The sequence below is a fragment of the Neophocaena asiaeorientalis genome, unplaced genomic scaffold (genome assembly GCF_003031525.2).
Source record: "Neophocaena asiaeorientalis asiaeorientalis breed wild unplaced genomic scaffold, Neophocaena_asiaeorientalis_V1.1 scaffold230, whole genome shotgun sequence".
Classification (NCBI taxonomy): domain Eukaryota; kingdom Metazoa; phylum Chordata; class Mammalia; order Artiodactyla; family Phocoenidae; genus Neophocaena; species Neophocaena asiaeorientalis.
In genome coordinates this window covers 399,234-421,500 of record NW_020175186.1, presented here as the reverse complement: position 1 = coordinate 421,500, position 22,267 = coordinate 399,234, and the positions used below count along the sequence as shown (strand labels likewise).

General features: G+C 53.5%; 2 protein-coding genes across 14 annotated transcripts in view; both read left to right on the top strand.

The window, feature by feature from the left end:
- Window positions 1-1,985: 1,985 nt before the first annotated feature.
- Window positions 1,986-18,162, top strand: BRPF1 (bromodomain and PHD finger containing 1). Of its 9 annotated transcripts, none has more exons than XM_024764663.1 (14): window positions 1,986-2,343; window positions 3,374-3,539; window positions 4,258-4,866; window positions 8,786-9,745; window positions 10,572-10,734; window positions 11,264-11,395; window positions 11,771-11,917; window positions 12,702-13,011; window positions 13,341-13,661; window positions 13,983-14,267; window positions 14,766-14,913; window positions 15,705-16,062; window positions 16,412-16,566; window positions 17,299-18,162. In XM_024764663.1, exons 3-14 carry the CDS (start codon window positions 4,268-4,270, stop codon window positions 17,480-17,482), a joined length of 3,762 nt encoding a protein of 1,253 aa, XP_024620431.1. In that variant the 5' UTR covers window positions 1,986-2,343; window positions 3,374-3,539; window positions 4,258-4,267; the 3' UTR covers window positions 17,483-18,162. The 9 variants fall into 9 exon arrangements, with proteins under 9 accessions (XP_024620431.1, XP_024620438.1, XP_024620430.1 ...); XM_024764666.1 differs by lacking the exon at window positions 3,374-3,539 and having other exon boundaries at window positions 1,988-2,343; window positions 13,344-13,661; window positions 15,705-15,841; window positions 15,944-16,062; XM_024764669.1 differs by lacking the exon at window positions 3,374-3,539 and having other exon boundaries at window positions 1,989-2,343; window positions 11,771-11,899; window positions 13,344-13,661; window positions 15,705-15,841; window positions 15,944-16,062.
- A 2,170-nt stretch (window positions 18,163-20,332) lies between these two features.
- OGG1 (8-oxoguanine DNA glycosylase) overlaps window positions 20,333-22,267 on the top strand; it is a 17,714-nt gene continuing 15,779 nt past the window's right edge. For all 5 annotated transcript variants that reach the window (XM_024764635.1, XM_024764632.1, XM_024764636.1 and 2 more), the window contains exons 1-3: window positions 20,333-20,469; window positions 20,793-21,040; window positions 21,605-21,784. In XM_024764635.1, coding sequence (XP_024620403.1) covers window positions 20,333-20,469; window positions 20,793-21,040; window positions 21,605-21,784 — 565 coding nt within the window. The remainder of the gene's footprint in view (window positions 20,470-20,792; window positions 21,041-21,604; window positions 21,785-22,267) is intronic.

The following is a 22,267-nucleotide window of genomic DNA, read 5'->3' as shown; positions in this document are numbered from 1 at the left end:
ACTCCAGTTCTGTCTCATGGGTCTTGGGGAGGGAGGGACCCAGGATCTGGGGCCACACCAAGAGAAGGAGGGGGCAAGGACAGTTTCAGCTAGGGTTCATCCCCATCCTAACACACATTCATCTAACACTTGAGACATTCTTCAAATACGTTAAGGAATAAGTGAATCTTTATGTGTGTACATTTTTTCTGAGGGGAGAGGCCCATAGCTTTTATCAGATTCTAAAAGGGGTTCTTGACCTCCAAAGGGGTCAGCTTTAAGATGATTCTGTATAACTCTGCTCTAATCCATCTAGTCCAAGTTTTTTGAGTGAGGATAATAAAAGAGTTGATATTTTCTTTGAGTATTCACTGCACGTCAGACACTGTGCTAGGTGATTTACAGGTATCATCTTATTCAACCCTCACAACAATCCTGTGAGGTAAGCACTGTTTTATCTCCATTTTACACATGAAGAAACTAAGGCTCAGAGAGGTTAAGTCACTTATTGTAGAGAACCCAACAGTTTGACTCCAGATCCAAAGATCTTAATCAGCAAACCTCTTCCTGGGGTGTTAATTTTATAAGGATGTTTGGGGGAAGACACTGTATATGAAAACACATACTTTATAGTGGGTCAACTGCAAGGTTTGTATTAAGATAAAATAGAAGTTTCCAGATGCTTTGGGCTTCGCCCCAGAACCCTGGCAGAATCTTTCACGCTCGCCGTTGATGGCAAAACTGGACAGGCTCAGCAACAAGTATTGTTTAACAAGTGGACTCTTCCTGGCCCCCAAGTTCTCCGAAGCCCCCAAGAACTGACAATAGAGTTGTCGAGCTCAGCTTTACAAATAAGTAAAGGTAGGTGAGGAAGAATTTAACGACTTGCCCAAGTTCACATAGCTACTAAGTGGCCCAGTCACATTAAAAGCAGCTCTGTTTTTTTGTTTATTTTTTAATTTTTTTTTATTTTTCGGTACGCGGGCCTCTCACTGCTGTGGCCTCTCCCGTTGCGGAGCACAGGCTCCGGACGCGCAGGCTCAGCGGCCATGGTTCACGGGCCCAGCCGCTCCGCGGCATGTGGGATCTTCCCGGACCGGGGCACGAACCCCCATCCCCTGCATCGGCAGGCGGACTCTCAACCACTGTGCCACCAGGGAAGCCCGCAGATCTGTTTTGACACTATCTTCCAACCGGCAACCCGTAGCCATGAAGCATTTCCCCGCCTACCTACAGGGTTCCAGCATCTGAATCTCATTTTACCTTACACAACCCCTTTCACGCCCCACCAGCCTTCTGCACCACCCCCAATCAGGCAGCTACTTTCAGATTCACACCTTTTTCTCCAGCCCTGCCCCTTTACCTTTTCCAAGCCCCACCGTTTACCTTCAGCCTCACAACGTTTTTCCCAGCTATATCCTTTCCCCCTAGCCCATCTCCAAGTTCCAGGCCCACCCAAAGCCCCGCCCTTTTGACTGGTTTATTCACTTCCAGCCCCGCCCCGCCCCTACCTATAACTTCGGGTCCCCCTTAGGCTCCAGTCCGCGTCCCTCTTGCTCTTGGCCCTGCCCCCAGTCCCGCCCCGTGGCTCCCGCCCCGCCTCGCCGCCTTCCTCCGAGACCAAGGCCAGGTCCCTACCGCAGCCGCGGCGCCAGCAGGAGGGAGAGAAGGAGGAGGGGGGGAGAGAGGCAGAGGGGGAAGGGAGAAGGGCGGGCTCCTCACGCCCAGTCCGCGCTCACCGTACGTGGTCGCAGATTCGCTACAAACGGCCCCACCACTCCGGGTCCCGAGTACGGCAACTTCAGTCTCCAGAAACTCAGCTCTAAGATGGAGGTGCTAGAAAAGCCATGTAGGGTGTCCAGGGGCACTTCCGAATCCCAGAGAATGGCCTCTTGAGCCTCAGCGGGCGGGCGGGGATGTGTGGCGAAAGTGCAGTTCGGCAGCGTTGCGGCGTCGCGTTTACCCTGCGCAGACGCCGTCGCCGCCGCTGCTGCCGCCGCCGCTGCCACTGCCTTTGCCGCCACCGTCTCCGCCGCCGCCGTCCCCGCGCTGCCTCCGGGAGCCTCCATTGTTCCGGCGGTGCTGGGTCCCGAGACCGGGCAACCTAGGGGCTTTCGAAAGGGGCGGCGGCCGCCGCAATTGAGCGACCGGGGCGCCGGCGGGACTGGGAGCGGCAGGGGTCAGCGCGGGAATCCCAGGGAGCCGAGCCAGAGCGTGGGGCGGCAGGAGGTCGGGGTGGCGAGGTCTGCAGTCTCCGGAATTGGGACTCCCCATCCCCGGCCCGTCTTTCCCCGCCGGCCTCCCCTAGTGGGGTCGGAGCCCCGGCGGGCGCCCTCGGCAATGAGCCCGGACTCGAGGTGGCCGGTGAGTGCGGGCCAGGGACCAGGGCGGGAGTGGCCAGCCGGGAAGGGGTAGGCTACTTTAGTGGGGCGCGCACTGAGCTGCCCAGCCCGAGTACCCTCGGGCCACTCCATCCCGGAGAACTGACAGTGCATTCGCTCACAGCCTGCATTCCGGGCAACACTGTATCCTTCGGGGTTGCCTGGGGCTGCCTGGGCCAATGGCAGGAGAAGAGCCTTGTTTAACATTTTACACTTCAACAAAGGGGAAACGTAGCCGCATCCGGGAGAGGGCTGCGGGCACCGCCCGGCCCGGCCTAATCCCTCTGGCCTCCGCCCCCTACTTCCTCCAGCCCTCGGAGCGCCTGGGGCAGATGCCGCCGCCATACCCCTGGGCTGGGGCCCTGTGCACGGGCTTTCGGGAGTAAGTTGCCTTGTCTCTCCTCTGTGCTTCTGTTTCTGAGTCCCAGCGGGACGTTTGCTGGGGGTTTCTGTACTGATTAGGGAGCCAGCTGGGGCAGCAGAGCTGCAGCGTTCACCAGGGACTTATCATAGAAAGAGGAGAGTTTGTTTGTGCTTCTGATTGGTTTGTTTAAAGACAGGTGCAGGTAGGAAGTAGGGGCGAGTTTAAGGAGTAGTTTTACTGATATGACAATCTGGGGCTTTGACAGAGAGACTGGAGCAGCTCACTAGCTTGGTTAAGTCGCAGGAGAGGAGCCAACAAGGACCGTTATTAATCAGGGAGCTCAGGGTGGCTTTGCCTGGAATGGCGCCAAGACCACAGTTAAATTGTTGCACTCAGCTAGGCCTGGAGAAATTGGGGCAGTCTCTCTGACCAAGCTGGGCTTCCTGGGGGCTGGTGCCGTCTGCTGTCTCCACTCACCCAGGAACACTGGAGAGGAGGAAGGGAGGGCTCTGAGGACCAGCATGGAGCTGAGTGTGCCTGGATTGTCATGTTCCTGTTTGTACCCTTAGGGCCTGGTGCCACTCCCAGGGCCAGGGCATAGGCTTACCGTAAAGGCCTCAGAAATTAACTAATTCTTTCTGTAACCCAGTGATTTCTGCTGGAGTCCAGGACCAAATCATTGGCTACCTGTTCAAGCTTCTGCATGGGCTGACACTAGCCTTCATCCATCTCATCTCCAGAACTGGTGATCCCCTCACTTAGCTATTCATTCAACAGATTATTTATTCATTGGCCAAAACAACACTACATGCCAGGTACTGGGGATACAGAGGTGGGTAGGCTCTGGTGTCTGCACTGCACAGCTCCCAGTCTAATGGGAGGAGACAGAGAACTTCCAGTGTGGTGAATGCCATGGTGGAGGTGAGGATGAAATGCTGGGGAAACATAGCTCTCCATGGGAGAGACAAAGAAGCATAACAGGAGTGACATTCGAGCCATGTTTTGAAGAATGAGTGGGAGCTCACTAATCAGGGAGGTTGGAAGGCATTCTAAATAGAGATCATCTTGCAGGAATGAGAGGTTGTAACATTCAGGGACTGGCAAGTTGTCCTGGTTAGACAGAAATACAGCTATAACTGGTGAAAAGAATCTAGAAAGGAGGACTAAGGCCACACAGTGAAAGGAGCACCTTGAATATCATCATAAGGAATTTGGATATTATCCTGAAGTAAGTGGGGAACATCAGGAGGATGCTTTTAATCAAGAGACTAACATGATCGTTTCTGCTTGGTAGAAAGATCGTTCTGGACACATTGTGTGAGATTAGGCTAGAAGAACTGAGACATAGAGCAGGAGGATCAGGCAAGAGGTGATAAGGCCAAGACTATGGCCACGTTATGGAGGAGGGGGCATTTGGAGCTGCTGTAGAGGTTGGCTGGCCAGGACCCTTGGGGAGAGGGAGGGCTGGAGAGAGTGGAGTGGGTGGCCAGGAACTCTTCCCTCGGCCTGTGCTAACTGATCTGTACATTCTAGATGTGACAGCATGGGGGTGGACTTTGACGTGAAGACTTTCTGCCACAACTTGCGGGCAACTAAGCCACCGTATGAGTGCCCTGTGGAGACCTGCCGCAAGGTCTACAAGAGTTACAGTGGTATTGAGTACCACCTGTACCACTATGACCATGACAACCCACCGCCCCCACAGCAGACTCCACTCCGAAAGCACAAGAAGAAGGGGCGCCAGTCACGCCCAGCCAACAAGCAGTCACCCACCCCCTCAGAGGTATCCCAGTCGCCCAGCCGTGAGGTGATGAGTTACGCACAGGCCCAGCGCATGGTGGAGGTGGACCTGCACGGCCGCGTCCACCGCATCAGCATCTTTGACAACCTGGATGTGGTGTCAGAAGATGAGGAGGCCCCTGAGGAGGCCCCTGAGAACGGCAGCAATAAGGAGAACACTGAGACACCGGCTGCTACTCCCAAGTCAGGCAAGCATAAGAACAAGGAGAAGCGCAAGGACTCCAACCATCACCATCACCACAATGCTTCTGCAAGCACCACTCCCAAGCTGCCAGAGGTGGTATACCGGGAGTTGGAGCAGGATACCCCTGATGCCCCGCCCCGGCCAACTTCCTATTACCGGTAAGGCCGCCTCCACCTCCCAACTCTGGAAAACTGGTCAAGCAGGGCTCAGGAGTCAAAGCTAGGTGATAGGAAGTGGCAGGGGTAAAGCATAGCAGAAGCACACCGGTCCTGCCAAGGCATAAAAGTGCCCCAGCTAATGACGATGGCACTTCGTCTCCACTGCCACATGCCAGGCCCTGCACTGGCTGCCTTATAGCCATTCCATTATTTTATTCTCACAACTCACTCAGGTAGGCATTGTTCTGATTTCACAGATGAGGAAACCATGGTCCAGAAAAAGGACCAAGAAGTCACATGTCAGTAGATAGCTGACAAACCCAGGTTCCTCTGACTCCAAAGCTGCACTATTTCCACAGTATCAAAAGGTCCCATTTTTTGTTCCTGACTCTTATTACTCCATCACTCTGTGATCTTGGGAAAGGCATTCAGCTTTTGGGGTTGCAGTGACCCCATCTGCAGAGTAGGTATAATATTCCTCTGGTAGCCTAAAGGTACAAGACTAGGGACAATGATTTCATAAGGTTATAAAATCAGTTTGTAAATCTAAAGAAGTAATTTTCCCATTACTTGTTCTGTTATTGTCACCCATCCTTTAGCCTGCGTAAGCAGTATTTTCATCGCCTATGTTTTGTACTCCTCCAAGGACCCTTTTATTTGTTTCATTTAACTGTTTCTTAGTACCCCACTTCCTTCCAAAAATTAGTCACAGTGGCTCCTAATAAAGTCACAGGCATAGGGCTTCCCTGGTGACGCAGTGGTTGGGAATCCACCTGCCAACGCAGGGGACACGGGTTCGAGCCCTGGTCCGGGAAGATCCTACATGCCGTGGAGCAGCTAAGCCCGTGCGCCACAACTACTGAGCCTGTGCTCTAGAGCCTGCGAGCCACGACTGCTGAGGCCTGTGTGCCTGGAGCCCATGCTCCGTGACAGGAGGGGCCACCACAGTGAGAAGCCCGCGTGCAGCAACAAAGACCCAATGCACCAAATATAAATAAATTAATTAATTAATATTTTTAAAAAGTCACAGGCATAAGGCTAAATTCCTTTAACTTGAGGTAAAAAAATGAAGGAGTGGGGAAGTGTGGTGGTGGAACTACATACAGAAACCCTAGCTGAAGGATGGAATAAAAACCAAGTGTAAAATTTCTTAGAGTCTTGGCATCCAAGTCAAAGAGGGCATTTGGGTGAGTTCGTTAAGGAGCCATCTTTGGTGTCAGCTAATCAGAAAGCCTGATCTCTGACAAGGACTTGTTGTAAAGGTTTTTATATGAAAGGTAGTTTTTACCAGAAGGGCAACCCATGTGATGTTATACTAAATCTCAGTTTTTTAAAAGCAAATCTTTGGGAACTCAAGTAATTTGGCCCAATGTGTCACTCTCCTCTCACCGCTGTTCACATGCTAGCCAGTCTCTTCTTCCTCTCTTCCATCCTTTCATCTGTTCAGCCCAGCTCCGTTTCCCTCTGGCTTTCCACTGCCTCTCTTGTCTGTTAGTACTGACTGCCATGCCCACCTCCCAACACACAGACCCCTCTCTGGGCCTGCCCTCTCTCCTAATGGCTCTTCAGTGCTCTTGGCTCCAGTAAGCAGCCCAGCCCAGCTCCTCTGCTCCTTTTCTTCATCCCTCCACTCAGATTCGCTCTTTCCTCGGGGGAATCAGATCTGTTCTCCAGGCAGCAGCTCTCAGCTGGTGCACTGCAGTCAGTTGGGAGGTGTGTTGCATGTAATTTGTTACTACTGTTAGCAGAACTGCCTCTTTTGGAAATGATTTACTTTCTATATAAATGTAAGAAGATTTGAGGTCATCCCTCTAATAACACCACTTGCCTTGCTCACATCTGGTATGCTTTCTTGAGGGGGAGTGTCAGCTGCTGTGTCAGGAATTGTACGTGACATGCAGCCTACCTTATCTGCGCCACACCCTGTAATCTTGGTGCACGGTGGGAGTGTGTTATGCACCATCACATAATGTCACGTGTGTCATGGCAGAGAAAAGGTTGAGAGCTGGTGCCAAGGCCTGGAAGGGACCAGATGTTTCACACTAGCCCTGAGCCACACCCTTTTCCAAGGATGAGGACATTGCATTCACCTTGGGGAAGAGGTAAAGGGCTAAGGAAGAAGTTGCTTCTGATAGACACAGTATTTTAGTCTGTCCTCCCTTCCACCCCCTAAATGTCTTTCAAACGAGCAACACTGAGCACCTATTTCTGTGTGGTGAATCAGACATGGTTCTTGCCTCGTATCTAGTAGTGGAGGAGTTAAGACACAAAAACAGTTATAATGCAAGACAGGGTGGGGCAGATCTATACAAAAACTAATAATAAAGCTAACATTTATTGAGTACTTGCTCCGTGCCAGCTACTGTTCTAAGCCCTTTACCTGTAGTAACTCATTTAATGTTCACAACAGCTGTATGAAATAGGTTCAAGTTAGCATCACCATTCTACAGGTGTGGAAACCAAGGCCCAGAGAGATCAGCTCACTCGCCTGGTGTCATCCAGAGCATGGCTCCGGAACCTGTGCTTGCCTGGCCTGCTGTAGCCCCCAGAGCCACATTTCCCTTGTGGAGAGGAGAGGGGAGGCATGGGAACTAACATTTATCTAGGGCCTGCTGTGTGCCACTTGATTTAGCCCATTTGTTTCTCATTCTGTCATCAATAAAACTGAGGTTCAGGGCTTCCCTGGTGGCGCAGTGGTTGAGAGTCCGCCTGCCGGTGCAGGGGACACGGGTTCGTGCCCCGGTCCGGGAAGATCCCACATGCCGCGGAGCGGCTGGGCCCGTGAGCCATGGCCGCTGAGCCTGCACGTCCAGAGCCTGTGCTCTGCAACGGGAGAGGCCACAACAGTGAGAGGCCCACGTACCACAAAAAAAAATAAATAAATAAAAATAAGACTGAGGTTCAGAAAAGGCCAGTGATGTCCCGAATGCCACAAAGTAACAGAGCCAGGATGTAAATCCAAGTTTGTTAGAGGGCAAAGCCCTGTTCTTTCCGTTGTAGCTCCCTGTAGCTTTACAACACCAGGGTCAGGCCACCTAGAGTGTGCATGGCAAGGGGGTGGGGAGCCTACTTTGTATCCCAGGCACCTGGAGCAATCCTTAGCTGCAGTCCTGCTGGCCCACTGAGTGCTGTGAAGTGGAGTTTGAATCCTCACTCTGCCACTTCCTGGTTGTGTGAACTAACAGTGTTGGGCAGTTAATTAACTTCTCAAAGCTTCCAGTTTCCTTGTCTATAAAGTGAGGGCAACAAAAACATTGACCCTATGGCTATGGGGAAAATAAATGTGATAACTTAGCACAATGCCTAGCTTATAGTAAATGCTCAGTAAATCTTAGCTATTCTGACTGTTATTTCCCAAGGTTATCCAGAGAGTAAAGAGTACCTAGAGTTTGAGGGAGCCCTGAGCTGATGCTGGTACCAGCTAACAGAAGACCTACAGCAGCTGCATTCAGGACATAGCCAGTTGGTGCTAAAACAACTTATGTATGATTTGCAAATGAAAACTGAGGACCTTCCTTCCTCTGACTCCTTGTATCATCACCCAGACCACCCCAATAATGGGTCCTAGCTGCCCCATCCTTCAGGAGTCTGGCTGAGCCTCTGCACCTCAAAGGAGGCAGTGTAGCAAGCTAGGACGTGAGCTTTGAAATCGGCATGGTTGGGTTCATATCCCAGCTCTGCCACTTTCTCACAAGAGGACCAGGGCAGGTGAATTAACCTCCCCAAATGTAAGTTTTCCTTTTCTGCAAAATAAGAATGATTATAGGACTTAGAGTGCCTGGGGTAAAGGTGAGAATAGACAACACAGATGTAAAGGCACAGGCCTAGAAAAGGGTGAGTACTCTGCAGATATAACCCATGGTCTTTAAAGGAGGGAAATCTCAACCTTCTGGTGCTGAGCTGCCTATGTGCACTGCAGGTACATCGAGAAGTCGGCGGAAGAGCTGGATGAGGAAGTAGAGTATGACATGGATGAGGAGGACTACATCTGGCTGGATATCATGAACGAGCGGCGGAAGACGGAGGGTGTGAGTCCCATTCCGCAGGAAATCTTTGAGTACTTAATGGACCGGCTGGAGAAAGAGTCCTACTTTGAGAGCCACAATAAAGGCGACCCCAATGCACTCGTGGATGAAGATGCAGTGTGCTGTATCTGCAATGATGGTGAGTGCCAGAACAGCAATGTCATCCTCTTCTGTGACATGTGCAACCTGGCTGTGCACCAGGAGTGCTACGGTGTCCCCTACATCCCTGAGGGCCAGTGGCTGTGCCGCCGCTGCCTACAGTCACCCTCCCGTGCTGTGGACTGCGCCTTGTGCCCCAACAAGGGTGGTGCCTTCAAGCAGACAGATGATGGGCGCTGGGCCCATGTGGTGTGTGCCCTATGGATCCCTGAGGTCTGCTTCGCCAACACGGTCTTCCTGGAGCCTATCGACAGCATCGAGCACATCCCGCCAGCTCGCTGGAAGCTGACCTGCTACATTTGCAAACAGAGGGGCTCAGGGGCCTGCATCCAGTGCCACAAGGCCAACTGCTACACAGCCTTCCATGTGACGTGTGCCCAGCAGGCCGGCCTTTACATGAAGATGGAGCCTGTGCGGGAGACGGGTGCCAATGGCACCTCCTTCAGCGTCCGCAAGACTGCCTACTGCGACATCCATACGCCTCCAGGTTCAGCACGCCGCCTGCCTGCCCTGTCCCACAGCGAGGGGGAGGAGGAGGAGGAGGAGGAGGAGGAGGAGGGTAAGAGTTGGAGCTCAGAGAAGGTCAAGAAGGCCAAGGCCAAGTCCCGGATCAAGATGAAGAAGGCGCGGAAGATCTTGGCGGAGAAACGGGCAGCAGCACCTGTGGTGTCTGTGCCCTGCATCCCACCACACAGGTATGAGGGAAGCAGGTGGACAGGCTGTTGAGGGAAGAAGCCCTGTTGGAGACTGACAGCCCCCTGAGTGGAGTGACAGGGTTGGGGTATCTTCTTCCTATCAGGAGCTACATAGAAGTTTTGGGGTTTTTTTGTTTTTAATATCAAAAGAGATGAGCTCTAGCAGGTCACCTGGCTTTTACACTAGGAAACAGAAACTTCAGCTTTTATCTGGCAGACCTAACGTGTTTTAAACTGCCTTCCGTTTTGATGAGGTGGTTTAAGTTAGGAAGAAAGAGGATGGAATAGCTACCAGCCACAGTGGAAGAAATGGTCCGACTCTGAAGGGAGAATGGAATGAAGAAGGGGGACGGATACGCTCTAGGAATCGTGAAACGGTTGCTGCCACAAATAAGTCCAAATGAGGGCTACAGTCATCATTTGCTTTTTACTCTTGCTTGTGCTACATAGTCGATTTCCTATACTGCTGTACAGTAGTACTTCATCTTAAAACCTTCCCAGGCTCAGTCTGAGTTGGGTATCCCAGGGTCAAATAGCACTCTGGGCTGCAGTGCCAAGAGCAGTGTTAGGGGCAGGCTCCCTGACCCACTGGTGAACAGAATTATGGATCTGGCTTAGAGCTGGGAGCTTGGCTCCCTGTCTGCTGAGTTGCCATTGACAGCTCTCTTTGCTCTTCTTTGCTTTAGCCCAGTGTCATAGGCCTTTTTGACAGTAGATTTATTCCCTATTTAGCCCCACTCTGAAACTCTCATTAGCCAGAGACCACTGTTCTGCTTAAGAAAATCAGGGCCCAAGAGGTTTTTCTCTTTGCTCTCCTGCTTCCCAGGCTCAGTAAAATCACTAACCGCCTGACCATCCAAAGGAAGAGCCAGTTCATGCAGAGGCTGCACAGCTACTGGACGCTAAAGAGGCAGTCACGGAATGGGGTCCCACTGCTGCGTCGCCTGCAGACACACCTGCAGTCTCAGAGGAACTGTGACCAAGTTGGGGTACTGTGTCAGATTCCCTGTGGGCTCTAGGAACTAGTGCCAGGGGCACGAGGACAGAGATTTTGGGGGGGGCGTACCGCCCGGCATGTGGGATCTTAGTTCCCCGACCAGGGATTGAACCTGCACCCCCTGCCTTGGAAGCGTGGAGTCTTAACCACTGGACCGCCAGGGAAGTCCCCAAGGACAGAGATTTGTGAATGTAGTTTTCAGTGTCTGAGGGCTTGGGCTGTTTCCTCCTTTAAACTAAGCCTCAAAGCAAGCTCAGGATGAAATCCTTACAGATGATTTTTAACGCATTTTTCCTATGTGTTCATCTGTTCGTTCACAGCAAGCATATACTGAGCACCGACTCCGTGCTGGGCCTAGGGGCCACGTGGGTTGAGGAGCTTCCACTTCAGTTAGTTAGTGAGCCTACCAGTAAATCACTGTGCTCCCTCCTTTGGCTTTACCTGCCCTTGACCCAAGTTTCCTGGGCTCTCGTCCCCTCTGGCTCTCTCATCATTTCCTGATCCCTCTTTTGCCTCTTCAGAGAGATTCTGAAGACAAGAACTGGGCCCTCAAAGAACAGCTCAAGTCCTGGCAGCGGCTTCGGCACGACCTGGAGCGAGCCCGGCTGCTGGTGGAGCTGATCCGCAAGCGGGAGAAACTCAAAAGGGAGACGGTGAGTGCTCCTGGGCCAACTCTTTTTTACAGTAGAGAAAACAGACCCAGGAAAACAGAAAACATGGACAAGTATGTGTCACCTGTCCAGGAAGCAACAGGGCTGATGCGGGAGTCAGGTCTCGTGAGCTCAGTTTGCTCTCAAGCCCACCGGAAGCAGAATGTCGCAGGAGAGTGTGACCGGAATCCTAAATTATGTGATGCAGGTAGCTGGTGCTGGGAGCTCAAGGAAGGGAAAGTCCAAAGGAGTCAAGTACACCGAGCTGTGTGGGGTGGGAAGGAAGGCGAGTTCCCATACCAGCTACAACCATCTCCTCAGACCTCTCTGCCACGGGACTGGCCTAGGCCTGGCTGATTGGGCCTTTATGTGTGTCAGATCAAGGTCCAGCAGATTGCCATGGAGATGCAGCTGACCCCTTTCCTCATCCTCCTTCGAAAAACCCTGGAGCAGCTCCAAGAGAAGGACACAGGCAACATCTTCAGCGAGCCGGTCCCTCTGTCTGAGGTAACCGAATTGGACGAAGTAAGAATCCCTTCCCCTCACTCCACCTTCTTTCTGTTCCTCTCCCAGATGGACCCCCGCTGCAGGTCTGGGCCAGGGACTAGGAGGGGACCTTGAAGAGAGGGGCTGGTGGCTCTGGGGCTCCAGGATGAACTGGAGCCACATGCATCACCTGGACTCTGTCTTGTCCCTGTCATATCCCAAGGGCCCAGAATGGGAGGCAATCTGCACTCCTTCCCCAGAGGCAGGGACTGAGTCTGCCAAATGAATTATCGCAGGGCAGGAAGACACTTTGCGGGTGCTGAACCCTAGAACGGAGAATTTAGAAGGCTCAGCACCTAAAGAACCATCTCTGAAGCCCTAGGTCCTGACTGGCAGACTCTTCTCTCTAAAAGGTATAAAATGAGAGGCCTGAGGCAGCAGCCTCCTTATAAGTCTTAATGATAAGTAAAAAGAGCTATAGGAATGCAAGGTGGTGTTTTTTTCCAGAGGATTCCCCTAGTCATTTTCTTACTAAAGCGTCATATGGCTCTAGGAGATAGATTTGGCTGTAATTTCATTACTGTTTTCTAGGTGAGGAAAAGAAGGCCCAGAGAGGTTAAGAGGCTTGCCAAGGTCACACAGCTTGTGACTAGTAAAGTCAAGACTAGAATCCGGCTTTCTTTTCCCCTGTGCTGAATGCCTGCCTCTAACTGTGGTGGGAGGAGGTTGCTGGATGCATTTCAAGGGAGGTTTATCAGGAACAGGGGTTCAGGGGGAATGAGGAACGTATCTCCACTTAGCTACACCTACCGTGTTCTCCCAGGTACCTGACTACCTAGACCACATCAAAAAGCCTATGGACTTTTTCACCATGAAGCAGAACTTGGAGGCTTACCGCTACCTGAACTTTGATGATTTTGAGGAGGACTTCAACCTCATCGTCAGCAACTGCCTCAAGTATAATGCCAAGGATACCATCTTCTACCGGGCAGCAGTGCGGCTCCGTGAGCAGGGTGGTGCTGTGCTCCGCCAGGCCCGGCGCCAGGCAGAAAAAATGGGCATTGACTTTGAGACGGGCATGCATATCCCCCACAGCCTGGCTGGAGACGAGGCCTCACACCACACCGAAGATGGTGGGTGATAAGTCACACCTCCACATAGAGGCCAATGCCAGGGATGAACAGCTTTCCAAAGTCCCCTCCTGGGAGCAGGCATTGTGTAGGCAGGAAGCAGCTAGGCTGAGCAGTGGCAAGCTATCCCCAGGAGTGCGCTCTAAGAAGCCAGACTGGGTGAATGGATCGCAGTCCCTGCCATTGCACATCTCGGTGCTACTGTTTTACAGCTGCTCCTGGTGAGGAGCAGAGGGGGAGAAGAGTGGGTTTCTTGTTGCCTGCCCAGGTTCACGGGGCCCAGAGGACTGCCCTGAGTCTGACCCTTTCCTCCCTATTCCCACCCCTGGCAGCAGAGGAAGAGCGGCTGGTCCTGCTGGAGAACCAGAAGCACTTGCCAGTGGAAGAGCAGCTGAAGCTGTTGCTCGAGCGGCTGGATGAGGTGAATGCCAGTAAGCAGAGCGTGGGCCGCTCAAGGCGTGCAAAGATGATCAAGAAAGAGATGACGGCACTGCGGCGCAAGCTTGCCAACCAGCGGGAAACTGGACGGGATGGGCCTGAGCGGCATGGCCCCTCCAGCCGGGGCAGCCTGACACCCCACCCGGCAGCCTGTGACAAGGACGGGCAGACAGACAGTGCCGCCGAGGAGAGCAGCAGCCAGGAGACAGGCAAAGGTCTGAACCCCGCAGCATGGTGGACCCCGAGGCCAGCCAGACTTTGACTCTGCAGCACACACTCAGCGCCTGCCATGCCCCAGGCAGAGGTCCCTCATGCACAGCCAGCTGTACTTTCTCCCTCATTCCCCAGTCAAGGGCCTCTTAGCTGCCTCTCTGGCTATTTGTGTAAGAGACAATGTTCCCAACTCCATGCCCCCCAGATTATCTCCCCTACTCTAGCTGGAGTTATGGTCCTATATACCCAGGGCCTACCCTGGACGTATGCCCTTCCCACATCAGGCCCCTCACCGACTCTCCTTCTCTCTTTCTCTGCTCCAGGCCTGGGTCCCAACATGTCCTCAACCCCCGCACATGAGGTGGGCAGGAGAACCTCAGTTCTGTTCTCCAAAAAGAACCCGAAGACAGCTGGACCGCCCAAGAGGCCGGGCCGGCCCCCCAAAAACCGGGAGAGCCAGATGACCCCCAGCCACGGAGGCAGTCCTGTGGGGCCCCCCCAGCTCCCCATCATGGGCTCCCTGCGTCAGCGCAAGCGGGGTAGGAGCCCTCGGCCCAGTTCGAGCTCAGACAGCGACAGTGATAAATCCACAGAAGACCCCCCAATGGGTGAGCCTCACCATCACCCAGCCCCGCAGTAGAGTGAGCAAAGCTGCCATCCTTCCCAATATAACTCCCACCTATCCCTTCATTTGCCCATAATATATCAGAGCTAGAAGGGCCCTTAGGAATCCTTTAATTCAATTCCCTCATTTTACAGATGGGGAAACTGAAGCCCAGAGATGCTGACCCAGCTAGATTCCCATCCAGGGCCCCCCGCTCCTCCATTGTATCACTTCACCTTTTCTCTTCTTATCCTCCTTGGGGAATCTCCTTTAAGCCATTTGTATCCTAAGGCCAGTAACTGCCAAGGGAAGTGCAAGGGGTGGGGCAGAGCTGTGGCCAACTGTGGTGGACACTGCCCAGAGCTAGCTCTGCTGGCCAAGGTTGGAGGAATTTTCCAGCACAGAAGCGAAAGCCAAGCTCCAAGTCCCTCTTACCCCCAGTAGATCTCTGATCTACATCTTCCTGACTGATTCCTTCCCTTCCCCCCTCCCCCCAACCAAGACTTACCAGCCAACGGCTTCAGCGGTGGAAACCAGCCAGTAAAGAAGAGTTTCTTGGTGTATCGTAATGACTGCAGCCTTCCTCGGAGCAGCTCTGACTCTGAGTCCAGCAGCAGTAGCAGCAGCAGCGCTGCCTCAGACCGGACCAGGTACCAGTCCTCCGGATCAAGACCCACCTCCGGGATGGCCTTCTAGATTTCCCTATGGGGAGTGGGGTGGCAGCCATTTTAGCCTAGATTAAGATGGCTCAAACCAAAGGTTCTCTGCAAAATAAATGGAATAGATGAGACTGTCACCATAATGAAACAGAGGGGCCCACCCTGTGTTAAGCTGATGGTTTAGAACAGAGGGCATAAACTGGTTCCTTGTGGGCTGGATTTGGCCTGCAGACATTTTGTTTGGCCAGCATAGTATTAAAAAAGATTCGGAAGTGGCCTATAAAATCCCAGTTTCTATAGTCTCTGTAAAAATCAGACTGGCAGTTCTGGCCACTGTTGACTTAAGACGGGCGCATGCATTCAGCACTACTGCTGTGTCCAGCCCACTTCAGTCAGATCACCCCCAAGTCCCTGAGGGCATTTGAGTTTGAAATTCTTCAAGTAGCCTCTGCTTTCCAAACGTCTTAGACCCTAGGGGCTTAAAGAAGGGAGGATAGGGCTTCCCTGGTGGCGTGGTGGTTGAGAGTCCGCCTGCCGATGCAGGGGACACAAGTTCGTGTCCCGGTCTGGGAGGATCCCGCATGCCGCAGAGCGGCTGGGCTCGTGAGCCGTGGCCGCTGGTTCTGCGCGTCCGGGGCCTGTGCTCCGCGGCGGGAGGGGCCGCAACAGTGAGGGGCCCGCGTACGTAAAAAAAAAAAAAAAAAAAAAAAGAAGGGAGGATACCCACCATGTCATTCCCCACTCTTCCCCTCCTTTGAGTTGAGCTTCCCTTTTGTCCACAGCACAACACCTTCAAAACAAGGCCGGGGCAAGCCCTCCTTCTCTCGGGGCACGTTCCCAGAGGATAGCAGTGAAGATACCTCAGGCACTGAGAACGAGGCCTACTCCGTGGGCACTGGCCGCGGCGTGGGCCACAGCAGTAAGTACGCCTGCCCAAAGCCAGGGGTTCTGGGGGCCCAGTGTCAGGGCCTTGCCAGACCCCGGATTGCTGATCCGTCCCCTCTCTCCCATTCCTGTGAAGTGGTAAGGAAGAGTCTGGGCCGGGGAGCTGGCTGGCTGTCAGAGGATGAGGACTCCCCACTGGATGCTCTGGACCTGGTGTGGGCCAAATGCCGAGGGTATCCATCATACCCAGCTCTGGTAGGCTTCCACTTTTCTTGTCATATCCCTTGTCTTCCAACCCCAGAACACAGACTCAAAAGTAGCAGACTTTTTCTACTCTCTGCTGAGCTGCAGAGCACAGGAGTCTTTGGCAGATAGACACTTAGAGGTCCCTGGTTAGTTTCTCCATCTCTCCCTTTTTCTTCCCTTTGCCCCTTGGGCTCTGAAATAGTTCAGCATGGGAATAAGCCAAGGGTCAGCACTGCAGCCCAAGGAGTGTGGTAACCTTTTTCTGTTCCCACTTCAGACGTAGTCTCCAAATTCTTGGATAGGGTAAGCCTTGGGAAGGAGGAGACTGAACTAAACCAAGGTCTTATTACACCCTTAGATCATTGATCCAAAGATGCCCCGGGAAGGTATGTTCCACCATGGGGTTCCCATCCCTGTGCCCCCACTGGAGGTGCTGAAACTTGGGGAACAGATGACCCAGGAAGCCCGAGAGCATCTCTACCTCGTCCTGTTCTTTGACAACAAGCGAACCTGGTAAGGGAGGAGGGGAGCATTTGATGTGACTCATAGCCACAGATGCAACCCTCGGTATCGGGGCAGGTTGCCAGGGAACTCCAGCAACAGACAGCCTGAGCTGTCATAAATCAGTGGGGGAGGGACTTAGATCTTTGAGCAAAAGGGTTGTGTCGACCAAGAGTCTGAGAGACTGAGCGGGCAGCAGCTGACAGACAGCTGTAGCTAGAAATCAAAGGACCGTGAGTGACTGTGACAAATGTGGGGGTGGCTCCCCACCCAGACTAAGGTGGCTTCTAGACTTACTTTTCCCACCTCTGCCTCCATGGTGACAAGATGAGGATAAAGCAGGCCTAATCATTCAGGTTCTGAATCGCTGTTCCGTCACACTTACACGTGTGGTCTCTGGTTGTTAATTGTCTGCAGAGGATGTTTAATGTCAGTTAAGTCTGCCTGGAGCCCACTGGACAAGGTACCTATTTCAGGGTAGGTCAGGGCTCCTTTTTGTGCCCATAACTACCCTATGATTACCCCGCTGTGACTGATGTCTGGGCTCTTTTCATCACTAGCCTGTGAGCAGTTCCTTGAGAGCAGGGACTGCATCTCTTGGTTTCTTTAATTCCCACCAGAGCCTGGCCCAGAGTGGGGCACTCAGGAGGAGTTTTTGAAGGAATGAACAAGTGAGGAAGGCTGGTGCCTGTTGCTCCCCCAGAGATAAGAGATGACTTACTCGCTTCTCACCTCGTCCTACAGGCAGTGGCTGCCCAGGACTAAGCTGGTTCCTCTGGGCGTGAACCAGGACCTTGACAAGGAGAAGATGCTGGAGGGCCGGAAATCCAACATCCGCAAGTCAGTACAGATCGCCTACCACAGGGCTCTGCAGCACCGCAGCAAGGTGCAGGGCGAGCAGAGCAGTGAGACCAGCGATAGTGACTGATACTGTCCAGCACAACCCAACCTACAGTGCCCTGCCACCTCTCTCCTCCCCTTTGCTCACTGTCCTGGAGTGGCACCGGCCTCTGCACTGACTCATTCCTGGTCTTGGGGCCAGTCTCAGGGGAAGCTGGGTGGGGGAGGTCCCTCCCGCCCTGAGTGCAGCTGGACTGTACAGAACACTCCAAGGGCCCATGGGGGCTCTGCGCAGTGAGAGGGGAGGTTCCACAGGCCAGAAAGCTCCAGAGACCTCACGGCATTGTAGCGCAAGTTGGTGGGCCAAGCTTAGGACGCTGCGTAACACAGGCCATCCAACCACCTCTGCCTACTCATGCCAGGAGAACCCCTAACTGCCTAGTGGCCTGAGGCCCCTGAGGTGGTGAGGTGAGCTGGCATCTGCACAGCCTAGCAGTGAGATTGATGTCTGTCCAGCCCGGAAGAGGGGCACTAGGTGACCCCCCTCCCCTGCTGTTGTAAATACTGTAAATAGTGGAGAATTTAAATTATTCTCATTTGTAACTGCGTTTCCGGGTCGCGCCAGAGTCATTTGGTACTAAAAAAAAGACTGGGGCCTGTCCCCACTTCCCTTCTTCCCATAGATTCCCCCACCTTTCAAACTGGTTTGTATTTATTTCAAAGGAAGAAAATATATTGATTCTTAGAAAATAAATGGTCTGTTTGGAATTCTTGGTTCTTGCCTTCTGCCAGGGCAAAAGCGAGGCTGTGTTCCTCGGGGATGGTAAATAATTGGGCCCAAGTGGTTGCTGGCTGCTGTGCCTGCTGCATTTGTAAGACAACAGCAAAGATAATATTGGGTTGGCCGAAAAGTTCATTCGTGTTTTTCTGTAACATCTTACGGAAAAACCCAGACGAACTCTTTGGCTAACACCAGTATGACAGCTCCCATTCCCCATGTCCTTCACTGAGTGGTAGACCCTGTGCTGAAGCACCTTTAGATACACAGTTCTGTATAATCCTTGCAATAACTACGGGGAAAGTTAATGACAGGGTAGTTATCTCCACAAAGACACCAAGGTTTAGACAAATTAAGTAACTTGCCAAAGTTCCCACAACTAGGAAGTCGCAGAGCTAGCATTTGAACAAGAGCCTGCCTCCAAAGCTGGCTCTTCAACCAGTTTGCCGAACGGCTGGAAGGGAAGAGTCTCGCGGCCATTCCTTCGTGAACTGAAGATGCTCCGAGTCCTTTGCCAGTTAGACGGTCCGGGTGCTGCTTCAGAGTCACTATAGCTGTGTGACCCTTCTTCCCCTGTTTAGCTGGGGCCTGAGCAGGAATGCGGAGGGACTCTTCATTCCCCACCTCGACACCTTCTCTTCCAATTTAAGCATTTACTGGAGGAATGAATGCCCTCTAAGCACTAGGCACCTGTGGGCCGTCGTGCCTGCAGAGGAGACAGGCACAGGAAGCAGCTGCCCCAGGGCCTGGTAACTCCTGAAGCCCGGAACTGAGATGCTGCCAGGCTCACAGCCCCCGCTGCTGGGAACTGTGGCAAGAGGGACACAGAGATACATCAGCTGCCAGTCTGTCCCTTAAGGAATCTGAAGGCTAATGGCTCAGATACAGTAACCAAGAATCACCGCCCAGAGGCAGTTCTTGTGGCCTGCTTTTTGTGTCTTTCTCCAGAAGGTAAGAAGTTACATGATACATCTCTCCTGGGCCAGGTAGCCGACCCTGGCACCGGGGCTGCCCGGGGGGGGCCACAGACTTGGTGGTCCTGTGGCCTCTCTGGGCCGCTGGGCGCAGTCCCCGAGGAAGGCCTACCCAGGCCCCGTTGGGCAGGGCTGAGGGAGTGCTGTGGAGGAAGGCCCTAGACTGAGGGAGCAGCTGTGGCAGACAGCGGGCGGTGCCCGGCGGGACAGTCCGAGGAGGCAGGCCTCTGACGAGGAAGTCTGTGAGGGCCTAAGCCTACAGCGTCGAGGCTCAGGGACAAGCCCTTGGAGGGTAGCGGCTCAGCGGGTGAGCGCGAAGGCAGAATCCTCGGGAGCCAGACGCCGTGGAGACACCTCAGGGGCTCGGCGGGCCCGGAGCTGCGTTCCGGCGCGATTCTCAGTGAGGGGGTGGTTCAGGGGAGGCCGACTGAGGAGGGCGAGGATCAGCCCCGAGAGGCTCGGTGAGAAAGGCTAAGGACGGCGAGGGACAAGACTTGGTTCTGTGGGCGGGCAGACCCTGAGGAATCCCAGAGCTCTGAGAAGATCAGGCAGTGAGGACTGGGGCCTGAGGGCGCACAGTGCGCCCCGACCCTGGGGAGCGGGGATGGGACACACCGGCGTGCCGAGTGCAGCCGAGCCCACAGAGGAAAGCCCAAGGGCGGACAGCTAGCCCAGCGCGCGCCAACCGCTGCGGCGCCACGGAAAGGCCCGCCCACCCGCCGCCACACCCGATTCTCATTGGCGACGACTCTTAACTCTCCGTGGATTGGCTACCTCTGGATCCAATTAGCCGGGCTTGAACCGTACTTCCGGTGAGAGAGGTCGGACGCAGGAGAAAGCCGAAGAGAGCGCTTCCGCGCGCTTCCCAAAGTCGCGGCAGCTCTTTGGGACAGTGGTGCGCGCCCGGAGGCTGTGGTGGTGGGGGCGGGGGGGGGATACGTAAGGAGGAAGGACGGGAGTGTCGGGACAGAGTGGGAGGGACGGAGCGTTGGTGAACCGCAAGGAGTGGTGTCTTTGGGGAGTGGAGAAATTGAATAAAACTGGGCGGGCCTTAAATAAGCAAATTAAGAGGCTAGGATTTGGTGGGCGAGGCCTAGAGGGGCCTGACCTTTGGGGCGGTGTCTCGGCGGAGCGTTGAGCTGCTTTGAGTGGGCGAGGGCATCATGGGGCGGAGCCTGACGTGGAAATGTTTGCCCGCTCCCTTCTGCAGCGTAGCATGAGACATCGCACTCTAGCCTCCGTCCCGGCCCTGTGGGCCTCCATCCCCTGTCCACGCTCTGAGCTGCGCCTGGACCTGGTTCTGGCTTCTGGACAGTCATTCCGGTGAGTGACCCTGGCTCCTGGCTCCTCGGCACAGCAGATCCTGGGGTGCATTGGGGGTGATGAAGAAACTTCAGAGTACAAAAGAGGAGACTGAGGCATGGGTGGTGGTGACCCTGTTACATGCTTTATAAAGTGGAGGTGAGGTAATAAGCCTGCGCAGTGTTGTTGCGAGGATTACATGATATAACTGATGTAAAAGAAAGCACTTTTACTTTGCAATTTGTAAGTCAGGTTTGTATATGGAGCATTTATAAGATGGGAGGGCCCCAAAGGGTGCAGGAAGGGAAACTGAGTGCTAGGGCTGCCCTGTGCCTGGGGGTCAGGTGGAGGGAGCAGAGCCCTGCGCACTGGAGTGGCGTGCTGGCCGACCAGGTATGGACACTGACCCAGACTGAGGAGCATCTTTACTGCACTGTGTACCGAGGGGATAAGGGCCGGGTTGACAGGCCCACACTGGAAGAGCTAAAGGCCGTGCGACAGTACTTCCGGCTGGATGTCAGCCTTGCTCAGCTGTATCACCATTGGAGTTCTGTGGACCCCCACTTTCAAGAGGTGGCTCAGAAATTCCAAGGTGAGTACAGAGCCTGAGGCAGGGGTTGGGGTGCTTGTGATTTGGTTAAGTTACTCAGTTTCACCATCTGTAAAATGGGGATTATATCCACCTCATAGGATTTTATGAGGATTAAAGAAGCTAAGACATGTAAAGTGCTTAGAATAGTGCCTGACACATAGTAATTATTATTAGTTATTATTGTCCTGCTGACCACCATAGTGGAGTCACAAGGGTATTGAGCCAAATCCTGGCGGTGTGATCTGGGGCTGGTGACATCATTCATTCTGTAAATGTTTACAGAGCATCAGCTCTGCGACTGGGGATACCACAGTGAACAAAACAGAAACAAATCCCCACCCTCACAGTGCTTACGTTGTGGCTTCTTCATCTGTGGAATGGGATGATAACCCAGACCTCACAAGATGCTATGAGGAATGAGAGCTCTGGCGTTGCTTTCTCTAACAGTGCTGTCCCTCATTCCCCTGGGATACCCCGGAGCCTTGGTACCTAGAATCTGAGGGTGAGAAGAGGCCACTCCCAATAGCAGGTGATTTCTGGTCCCTCTGCCTTTCTGGTCCCCAGGTGTGCGACTCCTGCAACAGGATCCCATCGAGTGTCTCTTCTCCTTCATCTGTTCCTCCAACAACAACATTGCCCGCATCACTGGCATGGTGGAGCGGCTCTGCCAGACCTTCGGACCTCGGCTCCTCCAGCTTGATGATGTCACCTACCATGGCTTCCCCAGCTTGCAGGCCCTGGCTGGTGAGTAGGTGGGTCCTTGCCTCCGGGCCTTCCAGCAGCTTTCAGGGTCTGTTCAGTTCTCCCCTGGTGCCCTTCTCCCATCTCAAAGCTTCCTGCCTTTCTAAATACTGCCCTCATCCAGAATACTGCCCTGCCTGGTCTGATCAGCCCCAGTTACACCTCATCTTCCTTATCTGTCCCTGAAATGTCAGCACCTCACTAGTCTGGGCTTTTTGCCCCATGGGTTCAATGGCTCATCAGAAGACATCTGTATACAGTGTACAGTAATTTGGGCTTAAGAGCACGCATTCTAGAGACAGCCTGCCTGGGTCAGAATCTCAACTCTGGCACGTGACTTCTACATATATGACCTTGAGCACATTATTTAGCCTCTGTGTGCCTCGGTTTTTTAATCCATTGAATGGGATAAGAATAGCACCTACCGGGCTTCCCTGGTGGCGCAGTGGTTGAGAGTCCGCCTGCCGATGCAGGGGACACGGGTTC